Source organism: Ursus arctos, unplaced genomic scaffold, assembly GCF_023065955.2.
Source record: "Ursus arctos isolate Adak ecotype North America unplaced genomic scaffold, UrsArc2.0 scaffold_2, whole genome shotgun sequence".
Taxonomy (NCBI): Eukaryota; Metazoa; Chordata; class Mammalia; order Carnivora; family Ursidae; genus Ursus; species Ursus arctos.
The window spans coordinates 39,362,989-39,378,762 of NW_026622874.1; the positions used below are offsets into that span (position 1 = coordinate 39,362,989).

The 15,774-nt window shown below is 54.7% G+C and overlaps 1 protein-coding gene across 2 annotated transcripts in view; it reads left to right on the top strand.

The window, feature by feature from the left end:
- The window catches only part of PPFIA4 (PTPRF interacting protein alpha 4), a 49,723-nt gene that overhangs the window by 438 nt on the left and 33,511 nt on the right, over window positions 1-15,774 (top strand). The window contains exons 1-3 of one of the 2 annotated variants that reach the window (XM_057315455.1): window positions 11,195-11,273; window positions 11,426-12,058; window positions 15,307-15,408. In XM_057315455.1, coding sequence (XP_057171438.1) covers window positions 11,825-12,058; window positions 15,307-15,408 — 336 coding nt within the window. In that variant the 5' untranslated portion in view covers window positions 11,195-11,273; window positions 11,426-11,824. Of the gene's footprint in view, window positions 1-11,194; window positions 11,274-11,425; window positions 12,059-15,306; window positions 15,409-15,774 lie in introns of those variants that run through there. The other variant, XM_044377729.3, reaches the window with a different exon arrangement.

Here is a 15,774-nt window from a genome sequence, read left to right on the forward strand (position 1 = left end):
GACTGCGCCCCCATTTCCCATCCTGGAGAGTCAGAGAAAAAGCACCTCTTAGCTCCTGGCCCAGCTCCGCTCCTGGGCCAGCTCCGCTCATTTGGGCACAGGTGCTGAGGTCTTCGCGCTTACCGGGGGGTCTTAATCCTTCCCGCGTTGCTACTAACACCCCTTCTTGATATCGCTAACTCTCTGTTCCTTGAATTGCCAGTCTCAGGCTGTGCCAGAAAAATGCCCCCGTCTCCGCAGTGCCAGGGCGATGGGATGGATGGAGCCGCCAACCCGAGGTCTGGTGGGGGTGGGGGTGAGAGTGGGCGCAACCGGAAAAGAGGGCTGGAATAGATTCCTGAACTGGGAGGGTGAGAGTGGGGAGTTGACTTTGGACCACGCAGTAGGGGTGTTTTCCTGTGTAGATCCTGCAGGGTTTGATGGTGGGTGGGAAGAGAGAGGTCGGGCTGGAGGACTTGGAAATGTGGTGTGGATGGTTTTCTTTGAGAAGGAGGAGGGATCCAGGACAAGGTGCCACTAGGTGCTGATGTCACCTTTGAGAAGAAGTATGCTGGTAGTATCCATTAGAGGGATATGGGAGTTGGGGCTGCTGTTCTGTTGTTCTTCGTGGTGAGCAAGTGGTTAAGGAGGAGGCTCTGCGTAGCATGGAGATCCCCTCCTGGTGGGAGCTTAAGGGGCCCTTCCAGCAGCTAGGTTTCAGGGACTTCCCTCAGTCTTTCTGGGAGTGTTGGAACTGATTCCTAGTACTTTGCTCCATACCCAGCAAACATTTATTGGGCACCTACTGTATGCCAAGCACTATACTATGTGCTGGGTCTTCTGAAGACAATTTAGGGCCATGGAGCTGCTGAAAGGTATACAGTAGGCACTCTCTTAACAGCCCCTGCCCCCGATTTTGTTTCATTGCTATTAGATTATTAAAAAAGCAGAGCCCTGTCCACGTGCTTTCAAACAGCTGTCTGAACTGAATTCCAACCCATCCACTCCCTACCACTGTTAACTGGCCAGGTAGTCCCAAGAGAAGCTGCTTTAGCAAAAGGAATGAGTTTGAATGATTTCCCTTGGCTATTTTCTAGGACTTTGTCCTGATGCCTGAGAAGGCTGCATCTCAAAATAATGAGATGATGAATAGCACAATGATTATTGGGGGCCAAGAATGCCCTGGACACCCGGCACAGTGGGAGATGCCCTCTCTGGAAGAGAGAAGAGTGTGGGGGAAGGGGGTATGAAGTGAAACTTTGTCCAGGGGTATCTGGGTGTGTGCTGATGAGCATGTCATGATGTCAAAACTGTGGAGTATATGAGGTCTGGCTGTTGGGTGGTAAGGAGGGATTGGAGGGGCAGGGCAGGGCAGGCAACCAGGCTCCTGGGTCTCTTTTCTGAGTTGATTGCTGGAATCTTAGAGTTGGCAAGAGTCATCAGGGACTTCAGTGGGTCCTTTCAGAGCCTCTGAGGATAGCAGGGTGAGAGCTGGGGAGAGGAGGAGGAGTGAGGGTTGAAGGCTCAGTAGGGCCGCGGAGCTGGGGGTCAGGGGTCTTTAGGATGTGGACGCACTAGCTGAGGCCTTTTTATGCCAGGGATACTCTCCCCTGGGGCTGTGGGCCCTTGGATGGGTTGCTGTAGAAGCAAGGTGTGGCTTCTGATTGGCATAGAGTTGCATGTGGCACGTGTGTCTGGGAGAGGAGCTGGTAAGGATCAGGGAGGACCACAAGAGTGAAAGCTGCCTCAGAGTCTAGGTCCCAAGTATGGGATCAGGAGAAATGGAGGGGAGGTCAGGGGGAGGGGTGGTGTGTATTGCAGCCACATGAAGTCACCATCTGTCCCCCCTCTGGCCTGCTAGCTCACTGACCTATAATTAGCTCCGGAGGGCATACGGTGCTGGCTCACAGGAGCGTGGCACTTCGGATGGCCAGTGGAGTCAAAAGTACTGGAATGGGCTGTGGTGAGAGGGGCAGCTCCTAGGGGACCCTCAGTCTTTGTTGTGCTGGGAGGGGCCTGCGGGAACTGAGAATGCCATGGGGGCAGGACCAGTGGGGGGGGGGGCAGGGAATAGTGGGAGAAGGAGCTCTGAGCTAGCACGGTGTGAAACTCCAGGGCTGGGCAGAGCTTGAGGACTGCTCTCTTCTCCTTGGCAATGGCTCTCCAATCACACAGGAAACATGACTGCTGCCCAGCTCATTGCTTGGCTTTCAGAGAGCCTTGGTTGGGGGCTGCAGACCCCCGCCCCCCTCAGGTGTCTTCTATTCCCTCGAGTGAAGTCAAGCTCTAACACAGAGCAGCTTCTTGCCTATCGGGCTGAGAGGCCTTGACTGGGGCTGCTTCATTCTGAGAGAGCTGGAGGGGAAACTGCCACTGGTTAATTCAGTTGGTCCTCCTCCAAGTGGTGCTCGGGGCTGACCCCCAGGCGGTGCCAGAGACTGGATATTTGGTCACGTGCTACTCCCTGTTGCTTTCGAACCATTACGTGCGTAGAGTAGTCCCTCTTTTCTCAGGGGATACATTCCAAGACCCTCAGCGGATGCCTGAAACCACAGATAGTACCGAATCCTAGATATACTCGATTTTTTCCCCAGGCTACACACCTATGATAGTTTAATCTGTAAGTTCATCCCAGGAAGAGATGAGCAACAATAACTGATAATTAAAAGGAACAGTTACAACAATTTACTGTTAAAAAAAGTTTTGGGAATGTGGTCTCTCTCTCTAAATATCTTACTGTCCTCACCCTTCTTCTTGTGATGATGCAAATGATAAAATGGCTACATGATGAGATGAAGTAGGAATGACGTAGGCATTGTGATGAAGTGTTAGGCTACTATTGACCTTGTGATGACAGAAGGAGGATCGTCTGCTTCCATCAGTGGTTGACCGCTGGGACCCGAGATCACAGAAAATGAGGCTATGGATGGGGGGACCACTCTGTCGGTGTTCTTTCAAGTAGACTAAACTTTTTGAGGGCTGACAGCATATCTTACGTACCTTTTGTATCCATAACAACTCTTAGCTCAGCATCGGCTTCATGGAGATCTACCAATAGGTTAATTGTTGGATTGAATCGCAGAGGTCTGTCTTCTTATTCCCTGGACTCAGTGAAGCAGGGCCTCCTTGCAATTCGAAATATTTAACCTGGAGCAGAGAAGCCTCTGGGGACCCAGTACGGTGGTGTTACATTCAGTGGGAGAATTAGATTCTATAGGCTATAGGTAAAGTGCAAATCCCTAAACCTCCCATAAAGCATGGTGTATGCTTCTGATGCTGAACAAAATGGTAATATACAGAGAGCGTATACATTATATATTAATTATATAATGTGTACAGTGATTTTACAGAGTACTTACGTACAGTACAATTTTGTAGTTAAGTGTCAGATGAAATAGCTGGTTTGCATTAGAGGCTTTCATTGCTTATTTTGCTCACCCAAGATAGTTGACTTCTCGTAGGTAAAATATGCTGCCCATGTGACTTCATGGCCACTGTCTTCAGATAGGTAACTGTCACTTCAAAGGGGAGAGAGGTTTCCTTTCAGTTGAAGAAGAAGTTTCCTTAGGACAACGAGAGCTTCCTCAGTTAGTAGTGAGCTCCTATTCCTGAAGGATAATCAAATAAAGATGGAGCTGTCAGGGAGGTGTGGAAGGAGCTCCCACGCTGTGGGGGAGGTTGGCCTACGTGACCTCGGAGGAGGTCCTTCCAAGTAGGAATGTGCCGTTCTAGGTAAGGGGATGGGGTGGGGTGGGCAGTCGATGGTAGGGGTCCTTGGCAGCCGCTTCAGAAAAGGACTCTCCTTTGTCTGGCTTGGAGGATGCTGAGAGTGGAGGGCTCAGGAAGGGGGACCAGGCCAGGACCTTGGCCTGGGCTGTTTTATGAGGAGTGACGTGCTGGGAGATCCAGGGGGTGACCACCACTGTCTCTAATGCGCAGGGAGCCCTGGGCTTGGAAGACCCTGCAGTGCAGACCTCATGGGTGGCAGTAAGGAGAAGGGTGGGCTGGGCACAGTGTCTTGACCTCAGCTCACACCAGGCCCACTGCGGAGTACCCAAAATGTTTGGCTCTTGTTCAGGGCAGAGCACCTGGAACAAATGGGATGTTCATTCTTTTTTTTTTTTTTTTAAAGATTTTATTTATTTATTTGAGAGGAAGAGAGAGAGAGCACACCAGTGAGGGGAGGAGCAGAGGGAGAGGGAGAAGCAGGCTCCCCACTGAGCAGGGAGCCCGATATGGGACTCGATCCCAGGATCCTGGGATCACGACCTGAGCTGAAGGCAGACGCTTCACCGACTGAGCCACCCAGGTGCCCCAGGGGATTTTCATTCTCTCATTATCATCCCCATATCTCCCTCTTCTCTCTCTCACACATTCTCACACAGGTTCAAGACCACACATACACACACCCTCTTTCATGACCAGCGGTATCTGCTTTCATGATCGCGCACACACGCAGAAGCTCTCATGGAGCCCACGCACTCTTATGAGCACGCACGATTTCGTGACTCCCAGGTGCACGTGCTTACATAACCACACGCTGTCACTCTCATGACTGTACATGCACAACACATTGGCATGACCATAGACCTACATCAGGAGCCCTTGACATATGACCACATACAATCTGTCCTGCCGTTATGCGTACATACCCACTCACTGTCCATGCACACGCTCTCAGGACCCGTTCTCATGACCATAGTCTCACTACATGCACTCTCTCACAGCCATCCATACACACCACACACTCTCATGACTCTACTCTTCCACTCTGTGGCATGGCTGCCCATGTCCCCCCCACTCTCTCTCTCTTTCATGACCACCCCCCCACACACCCTTTTGTGACCATGTACACACACATTATGATGCAGTTCTGAGGACTCTGGACCTTTCGTGCCCTGGCACCTGATAGCACTTCCCTGTAGTGTTCCTGATGCCCCCCTCCCCACCCGGGCAGCTCTGTTTTCTGCTATGTGACAGCTCCCTAATCTATGGGCTGATCTAATGCAGAGACTTCTGAGCTTTTTTTTTCATTGCCAGAAGAACCATATATGGCCTACAGTTTTGGACCCCTAGTTTTGTAAGATTTTTATTGTCCAAATATGCCACATTTATTACTTTGTTTCTTCTTTTGCAAACAATCTTTAAGGACATATATGAGTGTTACTCAATGGCTCTGATTGGCAGAGGTCGGCTAGGGTTACTGAACTTAATGAGGGAAGTTCGGCCAAAGCCATGTGCTGTGTTCAGGGGTGTAGCCTTCGTCTTGGCTGATGCAGGTATATGATCTCTGGGAGACCTTTAAGATGTGGGAAGGAGTCAGGGGGCCCCCAGAGTCCCCCGTGCAGCCTTCTCAGGCTCATCGCCCTGTGGCACTGACGTGCTGACTCTGAGGGAACAGGTGTTTATTTAACAGGGGCCTTCTGCAGACGGTACTTAAAATGCTTTTTAGACTTGGAATGCTTTTATACAGATGAAGCCTTAATCAGATGTCCAGAAACATTGACAGATTTGGAACTGATGAGATTAAATTAAGAAAAGGGAGTTCAGAGCCCTTTGCACTTGCCTCCCCTCTGTGTCATGGAATCGGCCCCCAAAGGTACTCTCTCAGCCTGCAAATCCTGTTTTCTTTGTTTTTTAAAAAAGATTTTATTTACTTATTTGACAGAGAGAACGAGTGCTCAGGGGAGGGTCAGGGGGAGAAGCAGGCTGTCCTCGGAGAGGACCCTGGGATCATGACCTGAGCTGAAGGCAGATGCTTCACTGACTGAGCCACCCAGGCGCCCCTCCCATCTTCATTTAGAGAGGTAGTTGTCATGGCTCTACTTTTGGGTATTTTAGAAGAGAAAGTATTAGAAGAGACGTCCAGTCCTCCTTTCCCCACTGGCCTTTGACGTCAGTCCCCCTGGGGTGGTGATAATGAGGGTGACCATACAGCCAGGTGTGCCTCAGTTTACACCTGTGTCCTGGTGTGATTGTTCCCAGTGCCTCCATTCATTCTCAGGAAGGGCCTGGTTTGGACAGTAAGTCGTATGCTTACCCAAGTGGGAGGCCATGTCTCGGGAAGGAGTGGTCCATACCTAACTTTTGGGGAGCAGCTGGGGAGATGGACTTCACAGAGACAGGCCCGGGGAGACCGTTGGATAGAGACCTCGCTCCCTGTGCCTACCTGAATGTGCCGGCATGAGGACGTGGAGGGCCTGGGTGGCCATCGGAGCCCACGGGCCCTTGGGTAGCATATTGTACTCTTCATATCAGTTTCTGTCTTATCTCCTTTGACCCTCCTGACCACTGAGAACATCACTAGAGCGTGTTGTGTGTTATGACTTTCATCTTCCAGATCTGGGAACCCGAAGCCCAGAGAGATAAAGTCTCACTGCTGGTCTTTCTGGGGGCCGGGAGAAGTGGGTACTTTTGAAGGGATTTGTGCAGATGGGAGAAACTGTCAGGAGAGCTTTTCCAAGAGTTTTTCTCTGGCAATGGCTTCCCGTAGCTAATTTGGATTTTTAGTTTTCTTACTGTGTTCAGAGTGGGCCTGGCCTTGAGGTGCCTTAAGAGCCTAAGATGCTAAGAGTTACTGCTGAGCCCTGGGCCGTGATCCCAGCCCTCTGTGTACATTAACTCCAGCGATCCTCAAATCGGCTGTGTGAGGTGGACATTGCTATCATCCCCATTTCACAGAGGAGACACTGAGGCTCAGAGAGTCACATGAGTGGTCAGTGGAGGAGCCAGCATTCAGACCCATCAGCTTGCTCCAGAGTCTGCCTTGCAAAGCACGAGTGGCCCCTGTCTTGCTCTCGAGAAGCTTTAATTTTCAGAAGGCAAGATAAATGAACCTATTCCCAGGCCTTGAGCCCATTTTTACTATTTTGGAGTTCCTCTTCTTTGCACTTGGGCAGGGATGGTCTCCCCAGAAACGACCCGGTCACTCGTGTCAGTTTAGTTCCACGGATGTCGTGACCCTGTGTTGGAGCGTCCAGAAAGAAGTAGGACACGGTTCTCACCCCCGAGTCTTCAGATGAGATGATGTGTCACAGAGAGAGGTAGGAGTAAAGGGCTTTGCTGGGTCTGTGGAAGGATCAAGCTTACCTAGGGGGGAATCAGAAAAGGCTCCATGGACGAAGTAGTGTTTGAGGTGGGCTTAGAAGGGTGATCGGAAGTTCCTTAGGCTGACATGGAAGGGGAGACTGAGGCAGGCTGGGTGAACAATAGTGAGCCTAGGAGCATGACAGTGAACAGCGTAGGGGGAGCAGGGGAGGAGGCTCACTGGGCTCTCGGAGGAGAGGAAGAGTGAGGGCAAGGCTTTTTGGGGTGGTGGGCTGAACAGGGAGAGGGACAGGGGAAGAGGAGAAGATTCTGGGTTAGAGGGAAGGAGAGGTGGGCAGCTGGATGTCATTGCCCTGGGAGGGTACTACCCGAAAACTCCGCAGGGGGAGGGGAACTGAGGGCTAGCTGTTTCTGCAGTTCCTGCGAGAGTGTGGTGTGGTGTGTAGGACTCAGGAGACTGCTCACAACTCAGATTGGAGACCTAGGGGGGATGGGGTTGGGGGAGAGATTTGGGTGGATGGTGGATGGGGCCTTGGACATGGGTCACTTCCGGTGGGGAAGCGGCCACCTCGGGAGCATGGCGGCTTTCCCCAGGGGGGACAGGTGGAGAAGGCCGAGACGAGCTGTCCCTAGGCTGCCATGCCCTTGGACGAGGGCGAGAAATCGTGAACGAGTCATAGCCTTTCTTCCCCTTTCTCAACTCCTGTCCCCTCCTTGGAGTCAGACAGACTGGGATGGAATCCTAGTTCTTCCTCTTCACAGCTGTGTAGACTCGGGTACCTGACTCTGAGACCCAGTCCTCACATCTGCGGAGTGGGAAGAATTGTGTCTTCCTTGCAAGGCGTTGTGAGGATTAAAGTAAGTGAATATATGACGACCGGCCACACAGCGCCTGGCATGGGGTAAATACCCAGTAAGTCAGAGCTGCTCTCATAATTGGTATGATTTTCCTGGAGGACCACCTATCTTCCTCTGGTCTCCTGGGGGCATGGCCTTCCTCTCTTACCTCTTCGCTCCGGGGGGCTTCCACCCTGAGGCCCCCTCTTTGCCTAGCTCATGGCCCATTCACTTGAGCGCGGCACCAGCCGGCTTTGCCCTGGCCCTTTGGCCTCCACAGGGCTGCCGGCTGTGCCCTCGATGAGCTCCTTCACCAAGGTGGGGCGTGCCTGCCATCTGGTAGGGCAGTGGGGAGCCAGGCCGTGTGTGTGCATGTGTGTGCGTGCATGTGTGTGGCTGGCCAGGGCATCAGACCCAAGTGCACAACCCTCCTGCTTGTGGGGAAGAGAGGGGGTGACTTTTGAGAAGCTAGAGAGGCCTCAGATTTGCCTCTTCTGTGTTTAGAAATCCAGACACCTGGTGTGGGTCTGGCACACCCCCCCTCATGCACATACACCCTCACGCCTGCTCTCTCTGGAGCCCTCTCCCTCTGTTTCACAGCCTGCCCACACTCCTCACTGGCAAAGCCCCTCAAATGCTCACTTTGGGGGCTGGTAGCTGTCGCCTCGGAATCAGGACCTAGGAGTGTTACTTAGAAATTGTGCAGGAGTCGAGGAGGCTTCTGTTAGGCTGAGATGATAATTGCGCTATTTAAAGCCGGCCCCGGAGCCAGGAGGAGCCAGGTGTCCCAGCGTGGCTGCCCTAGAGCTCCCTTCTGCTCTCCCTGCTGCATCAGCGGGGCCAGGGCGGGGGGTGCCGGACAGCCATCTCGGGGCATCTGCCCGGCAGTGCCCTCTGGGCTCGTCCTCAACCTGCTGTCCACGATGCCACCTCACTAGGGGAAGCGGAGTGGCTACCTGGCACTTGGCCGGGAGGGAGGCTGGGAAAGGGCCAGTGGCGGCCGGCTTCTCCGTTGCCAGAATGACCAGGAGGATTTGGGGAAGCCAAGTTGGACCAAATAGCTAGCACATCCCAGCGGGCAGCCTGAGGTCTGTTCTCCCTTCCTGAGAACTTCCCAAGCCCTTCCCTGTAAGGAGCTAGAACCACCCCTCCCGCAGGCCTGCCTTTGCCCACCTCTGATGGTCAGTCACACGGCGCTCTAATCCGTGCTGCTTTCTGCTTTTCCAGGCTCTGTTTGTCTGTGATCGCTTCGCGCGAGGGTGGGCAAAACAAGGGTCGTGGGTTCCATCTGACAGCAGAGCTCTCAGTAGGTGGTGACAAGCCCAAGGTCATCCAGCAGATCTGTGGCAGAACTGCAGCCTCGGTGTCCAAAGTCCCAGCTCTGGGCTCCTTCCTCCCTACCACACTGCGGGATGCCTGGGGATCTGTGGGGCTGAGGCTGCTCCCAGGCGCCTGCGCTCCTGAGACCACTATACTCTTCTCCAAAGGACAGATTCTGCCACAAGGGGCCCCTTCCCCAGGCTGCCCTTCACTCCTGCTCTCTCATTATTTTCTTGGGGTGGGGTGAGGGCCCAGCCGCTGGTGAGCTTGGAGAGGTCTGGGGTGGTGGTGGGGGGGCATCGTGGCTTTCGGCCTCACAGATCGGAGCATTCAGGGTGAAGGGTCCTGGGCACAGTGGGCGGGAGAATTGGAGGAATTGCTGGTATCAGCATCAGCGAGTTGTCAGTCCTGGCAAGACTGGGGCGGCAGCCCCTTCTGTCCACTCCCAGCTGCTCTCTGGGGCGGGGATGTTGAGGTAGGGAGAGTACAGACCAGGGTGCTCCTTTTCACCTCTGTCGTTTCCTGGGACCCTGCCCTCCACCGTGGCTGTCCAGCTTGGGGAAAGGATCCCCTGGGTTAGTGTCTGTGTCCAGTCTGTGTCTGGGAGCATGTCTGTGGCCACACGTGTATGTCCCAGGTCCCCAGGTTTCTGTATCTGCCTGTCTGTGTGTGTGGGCATACCCCTGTGCTGGCCCGAACTCCTGAGCCCTCTGGGAAGGGCTGTGGGGGTGAGCTCAGGAGTACTCAAGCTGGTGCTCTAGCTTGTGTCCGATCCAGGCCCACATTCCTCCTCAGCCTCCCTCTGCTGCTCGCATGTCTGCCTAGATCCTGAGTACTTGGTGGGGGGCTGGCTGGGGGGCATGACAGGCAGGTTCAGGTAGAAGAGGCTTGGCCCTTCTCTGGTTCCCCTGTTGGGCTCAGCCCCGCCACAGGCTGGGGGCTGCCCAGTGTCTGACTTCTCACCTTGGGTCCTGATACCTTCTGTCCTCTCTCTGACCGTCCCAGTCTGCCTGTTGCCCGGTCGGCCACCTGAGGGGTGGCCGAGACGCTGTCCCTGTGTCTCCCAAGTGGGAAGAGGAGGGAAGGGAGGGAAGCACTGTTTATGGGGCGTCTCCTGTGTGCCCATGGCTGTGCTGGCTGCCTCGCATTGTTTCTCATGCAGCAGGAGCTCTGGAGACAGCTTCCTCTGAAAACTGATTAAAGTGGTGCCTTCTAGCAGTGGGCAGGGGGGCTGGAAGCCGAGGGTGGGCAGACCAATCCCCAGCTGCAGGCACCTTCCTCAGCACACCTTCCTTTGCTCTGACCACTGGGCTTCCCGGTGCCAGCCTCAAGGCGTCACTGGAGCCAGGCTGTGCAAATGCTAACCGCCCTGGCTGCGGACGCCTGGCAGTGCCAGCAATGGGCAGTTACACAGAAGGAGAAGATTCCCAGCCATGAGCAGGGGCCCGCACACATCAGGAGAATGACACCCCGTACCCCCCACATGACCCTGGGTTCCTTCACGTCATTCAGTTCCTGCTCTAACACAGAGGTGGTGGGCCATGAATTCAGCATGGAAGCTTGCTCTCTGCCAGGTTTCAGGAGTGGGGATGACCTGAGCCAGAGCTTCTTTTCCAAATGATGGGCATGGAGCAGGTCAGGGCTGTCTGCCACCCCAGTGCCCAGCCCATGCCTTTCCAAGGAACCAGACTGTGTCAGTGGCCAGGGTAGGAGGCACCCTGCCCCTGTTTCCTATGACCCTAATAGTCCACCCTGTGTGGACTCACACCCACAAAGAGCCCTTTAACCCTTTCTGTGCTTACCTTGGCCTAAGTGCAGGGGAGAAGGCTATAGTGGGGGCAGAGACCCTCTTCCCCCCTCCCCCCACTTTCCCACCCCTGGGTCTCAGGGGGACTCTGGGCAGCCTGCTGGCTGCTCCCTTGCCACTGACTGAATCATTTCTATATTTGGCCAGTGAGCCACGTGGGTGGGGAACCACTCCACTGCGGCTGCACTTCTGACAGCTGGGGGTGGGGAGAGCTGGAGGCAGAGGCTATGGCAGGCAGCGGGCATGTGCATTCCTTGGGAGAAGTAAGGAAGGCGCCATCTGAGTGAGTAAGCCTGGAGAAGGGGCATGCGCCAACACCTCCCTCTCCTCCCCCACCTTCTGGTCCAGGTCCTGTCTGCTGTCCCCCCCCCCACCCCCACCCCTGGATGCCCTTCTCTACTCAGCTGGTCCTCACGGCAGCCTCTTCTTCCACAGACCACTGCCCTCCAGAAACAATGGGTGTCGCTAGACCCAGCTGGGACTCGGCCAGGCTCCAGCACTCAGCCTAAGCAAAAGGCCCTCTTCCAGCCCTGCTCTGTCTGCCTGTCATGGCCACACTCGGCTGCTGCCCGCTTGTCTGGGGACACAGGGCACCCAGCCCCAGCCCTGAGAGGTTAAGCCAGGCCCTCTGGCTCCATTCCACAGGGGCGCTCCGGGCACCAGGCCCCTTTCAGAGCAAGAGCAACTGATGCCATGGGAGAAGCCCCCACCCACCTGTCCACTCGCCTGGCGCAGCCTGCTCTGAGACCCAGGCACTGGGTCCCCCTGGAGGTGCCAACCCTGTGAACTCCTCCCCTGTCCCCCGACGCTGAGAAGGCCCTGCCCACCCCCACCATGTGTGAGGTGATGCCCACAATCAATGAGGGGGACCCCCTGAGCCCCCCCCATGGCGCCGATGCTGACGCCAACTTTGAGCAGCTGATGGTGAACATGCTGGATGAGCGGGAGAAGTTGCTGGAGTCCCTTCGGGAGAGTCAGGACACCTTGGCAGCCACACAGAGCCGGCTCCAGGATGCCCTGCATGAGCGGGACCAGCTCCAGCGCCACCTTAACTCCGCCCTCCCCCAGGTAAGGCCAGATCGTTGGCACCACCCTCCTCCCCTGGTTCTGGTTCTCCCCTAGCCCAGCAGCCCTGCTGTACTCTGGGCCCTCAGCGTACCTGCATCTATTTGCATATCAACAAATGGAATTCACAGAGCCTTTAACTTTCCCTCACCTCCCTACATAAATCCTTTCCCTGTCCCTGCCAAGCGCCTCAGCCTGGAATTGGCTTTACCTGGAGCGATGGATGGAATTTGATGCAGGAAGAAAACCCAGCCATAGCAGCCAACTGCAGTGAGCCCATGTGGCCAGCAGGTGGCACCCTAGACTGGTGGCACCGCCTTGCCTGCGCCTCATCAGTGCCCTATTCTTGGAGGTGGTGGGTGGGGAATCAGGTGGAAATGGAGGAGCCTTAGAGATCATCTCGTCCTCCACCTCCTATTGCACGATGGAAAAAACAAGAGGCATCGCACAGAAAATTCTAGGCAGAGCTGAATCTAGAAGCTAGGTATCTTGACACCTGTCTTGTGCTCCTTGATCAACAACACTCCTGCCAGCACTGATGGTCGCCATTTTGGCGTGTTTTCTGTGTACTAAGCACTTTGTGTGCAGTTTACCTCACTAAATGCTCACAGCTATGAAGTTGCTCCTATTGCCACCATCATCTCTATTTTACAAATGATGAAGCTGATGCTTGAGGAGATTAGCCAGTTGCCCAGCTGTGTGTGTGTGTGGGGGGGCTGCTGCTGGGACTTGGGGAGGCAGCCGTGAGGAGCCACACGGCTCCAGACTCAGCTCCACGCCCTTTCCTCACGCGTGGGGAGAAGAATCAGGGTGAACCCAGGTGGGCTGTGGAAATCTCCTGCCCAGGGCTCAGAAGTGGTGGGGGCGGAGTCTCATGATGCTTTCTCGAAAAGGATATGGAGCCCTGTTACAGAATGGGGTTCAGGAGGCCCTGAATAAGCCGGGGATTAGAGGAGCCAGGCCCTGCCCCTGGGGCTCACAGACTAGAAAGGAGATAGATAAAAAGCCAAGTGACTGGAAGAAGACCAGGCAGGGGAAGAGAAGAGCAGTCCCAAAGGTTGTTAAAACAGCATCGGTGGTAAAAGTCGCTGCCTTTGGTGGACTTGTGCTAAGTGCTTTCCATACACTGGGTCATTTGGTCATTGTAGCAAGACGGGAGGGAGGCCTCTATTTCTATTTTATAGATGGAGCTTCAAAGAGGAGACTAGGTGACTTGGCCAAGGTCACACAGCTAATGGGACAGAGCTGGGATTGGATTCCAGCCCCACACTGGGAGCTGTAGGAAGACAGGGATTATGTGTTTCTTGTCACTGTGTCCCCAGGGAGCAGCACAGGATCCGGCACGTGGTCGGTGCTCACCGTACTTGTGGTTGAATGATGGGCCCCTAAGCTGGTGCTGTTGAGTGCTGTTCCAGGCAGTATTCAGAGGAGGGAGACAGTCTTCCACCAGGGAGTCCAGAAATGTCCCAAGGAGGTGCATTCTTTGAGACAGGCTTTGAAAGATAGATGTGATTTCATCAGGTGGTGACAGAGGGTTGGGCTTTCCAGGGGGAGGTAGCCCATTGAGCAAAGGTGTGGAATCAGGTCGGCTTGCTGGTGATTGGACACAGCAGGTGACCCAGGTTGACCAGGTCTTGGGGCATGTGAAAAGGAACCGTGAGAGAGAAACTTGAAAACCAGGATAAGAAGCTTCTAGTCAATGTTGTGGACAGCGCCTGCTTTGGGAGATTGTCCTGGCAGCAGTGTGTCAGACGGGCTAGAGTTGGGGAGGAGGCAGGTGTCTTGGGGAGGTGGATCCCAGGGAGTGGGGGGAAGAGAGCACCGGTGCTTTGGTGATGGCGTCATGACGTGGGGCCAGGGGCGTGCGGAGTCCTGTCTCTGGGTAGAAGTATGTATGGGTGTGTGTGTGTGTGTGTGTGTGAGTGAATGTGAGTGTGCATGGTGCATGTGTGAGAGTGAATGTGTGTGAGTGGGTGTGCATGGTGTGTGTGTGTGTGTGTGTGTGTGTGTGTGTGTGTGTGTGTATGAACTGAGGAGTGGAGCAGCACTGGGGCCAGAGCCGGCTTTCTGGGTGTGACATGTTTGGCCACTTTTGGCCATGGCCTTGACAGAAAGGCAATAATCAAGGAACAGGGTTAGAGGTCTGAGGCTTCTCAGGCTCTGGCACCCCTGGGTCCCTTGGCCCCTTCCCACAACCCTTCTTGTCCCCTGTTGCCTGATCTGGAGTGATAAGAGGGGATTGCTCTGGAATTCTTCCTTCAGTCATGAATCCTTGGTGGATGAAGGAGGCTTCAGTTCGAGAGGGCTGCAGCCACGGTTCAGTCACTCCCAGACCCTGGGCATCCACAGAGTTGGGGCCACCTCTCTGAAAACTTTTCTGAAATGAGGTGATGTCTGCTTGGATAAATAGGATACGATGGACCTGGAACCGTGGGGTAGCCTCTCACGCTTGTATGCTTGTCCTGACTGAGATGGTGGGCTGGAAAGGTGTGTCCGCGTGTCTGGGCTTGACAGTGTGGAAACAGAGTTCCTGGAAGGGACACTTGGAACATGGGTACACGGTAAGGCCAGAGCGAGTGCCCTGGTCTCAGGCACCAGGAGGCAGCCCTAGACTAAGGAAGCGGGGATCCCTGGGTTGTAGGCTAAAGCCGCATGGCTGACCGGGCAGGTCTTCAGGCTCTCTTGCTCCCACATACATGGGTCCTTATTTCAGTCCCCTTATTTCACCAGCCACCTGTAGCTTGCAAAGCCCTGGGGTGGGTGTGGGTGGGAGCTCCCTGGGGCACTCGCTTCAAAGCCTCCTCTCTTCTTTGTCTAATATCCACCAGTCTCTGTTGGGACCTCACCATGCCAAACCAGAGGTGAGACTCCCCTCCATCTGTTTCTCAAGGATAATGTCATTAAACAGAAGTACAAACTAGGTGGAAAGATATAATCAGGTTATGTTGTTGGCTGGAGGGGGAAGGGGTTGCAGAGCAGATTCGGTGACGTTCTCACTCTTGTTTCCACCTCAGTCCCCTCGTACCCTAACACATACTTGGAGTGCGTGGAGGACCCAGAGACGGGGCCCCTCTGGGGGTGCACATGTTAGCTGTGGTTTATCGCCCTGCAATATGGAGGCATGGGGATTTTTCTGGGCGCAGGTGCCGGGAGTAAGGGATGGGTGAGAAGATCCCACCACTGATGTGGGCATGTAGGACACTGGTTAGGGGGCAAATCCCTGAGCACTCAGGGGCCTTGGGGGTTTTCAGGAATTTGCCACCTTGACCCGGGAGCTGAGCATGTGTCGGGAGCAGCTTCTAGAAAGGGAAGAAGAGATATCAGAGCTGAAAGCAGAACGGAATAACACAAGGGTAAGTGGGGTGACCTGGTTTGTGTGTGTTGCGTGGTGAACCCCCTGATCAAGGGTGTGGTCAGGGCCAGGCACACCCCTGGCCCTGTGCTGATCTCTTCCTCTCTTGTGTTCTGGGGTGGATACTACGGGTTTTTCACCCGTAGGTGGGGTGGCCATGGGAAGGTCGGGGTCCTGGGACAGAGGCCAGGGCAGCTGGCTTGGGGAAGGTATTCAATCAGGCAGCAGCTGTTTACCAACATGAAGCATTTCAACATTTGAACAAAGGTGCACACAGCCCTACTCACGTCTCCTCGGTGGTCATGTGGACACGTCTAGCCCCCGGGCACGTGCTCACAGCCCTCCCTCTTGCCCTGCCCCACGCCCT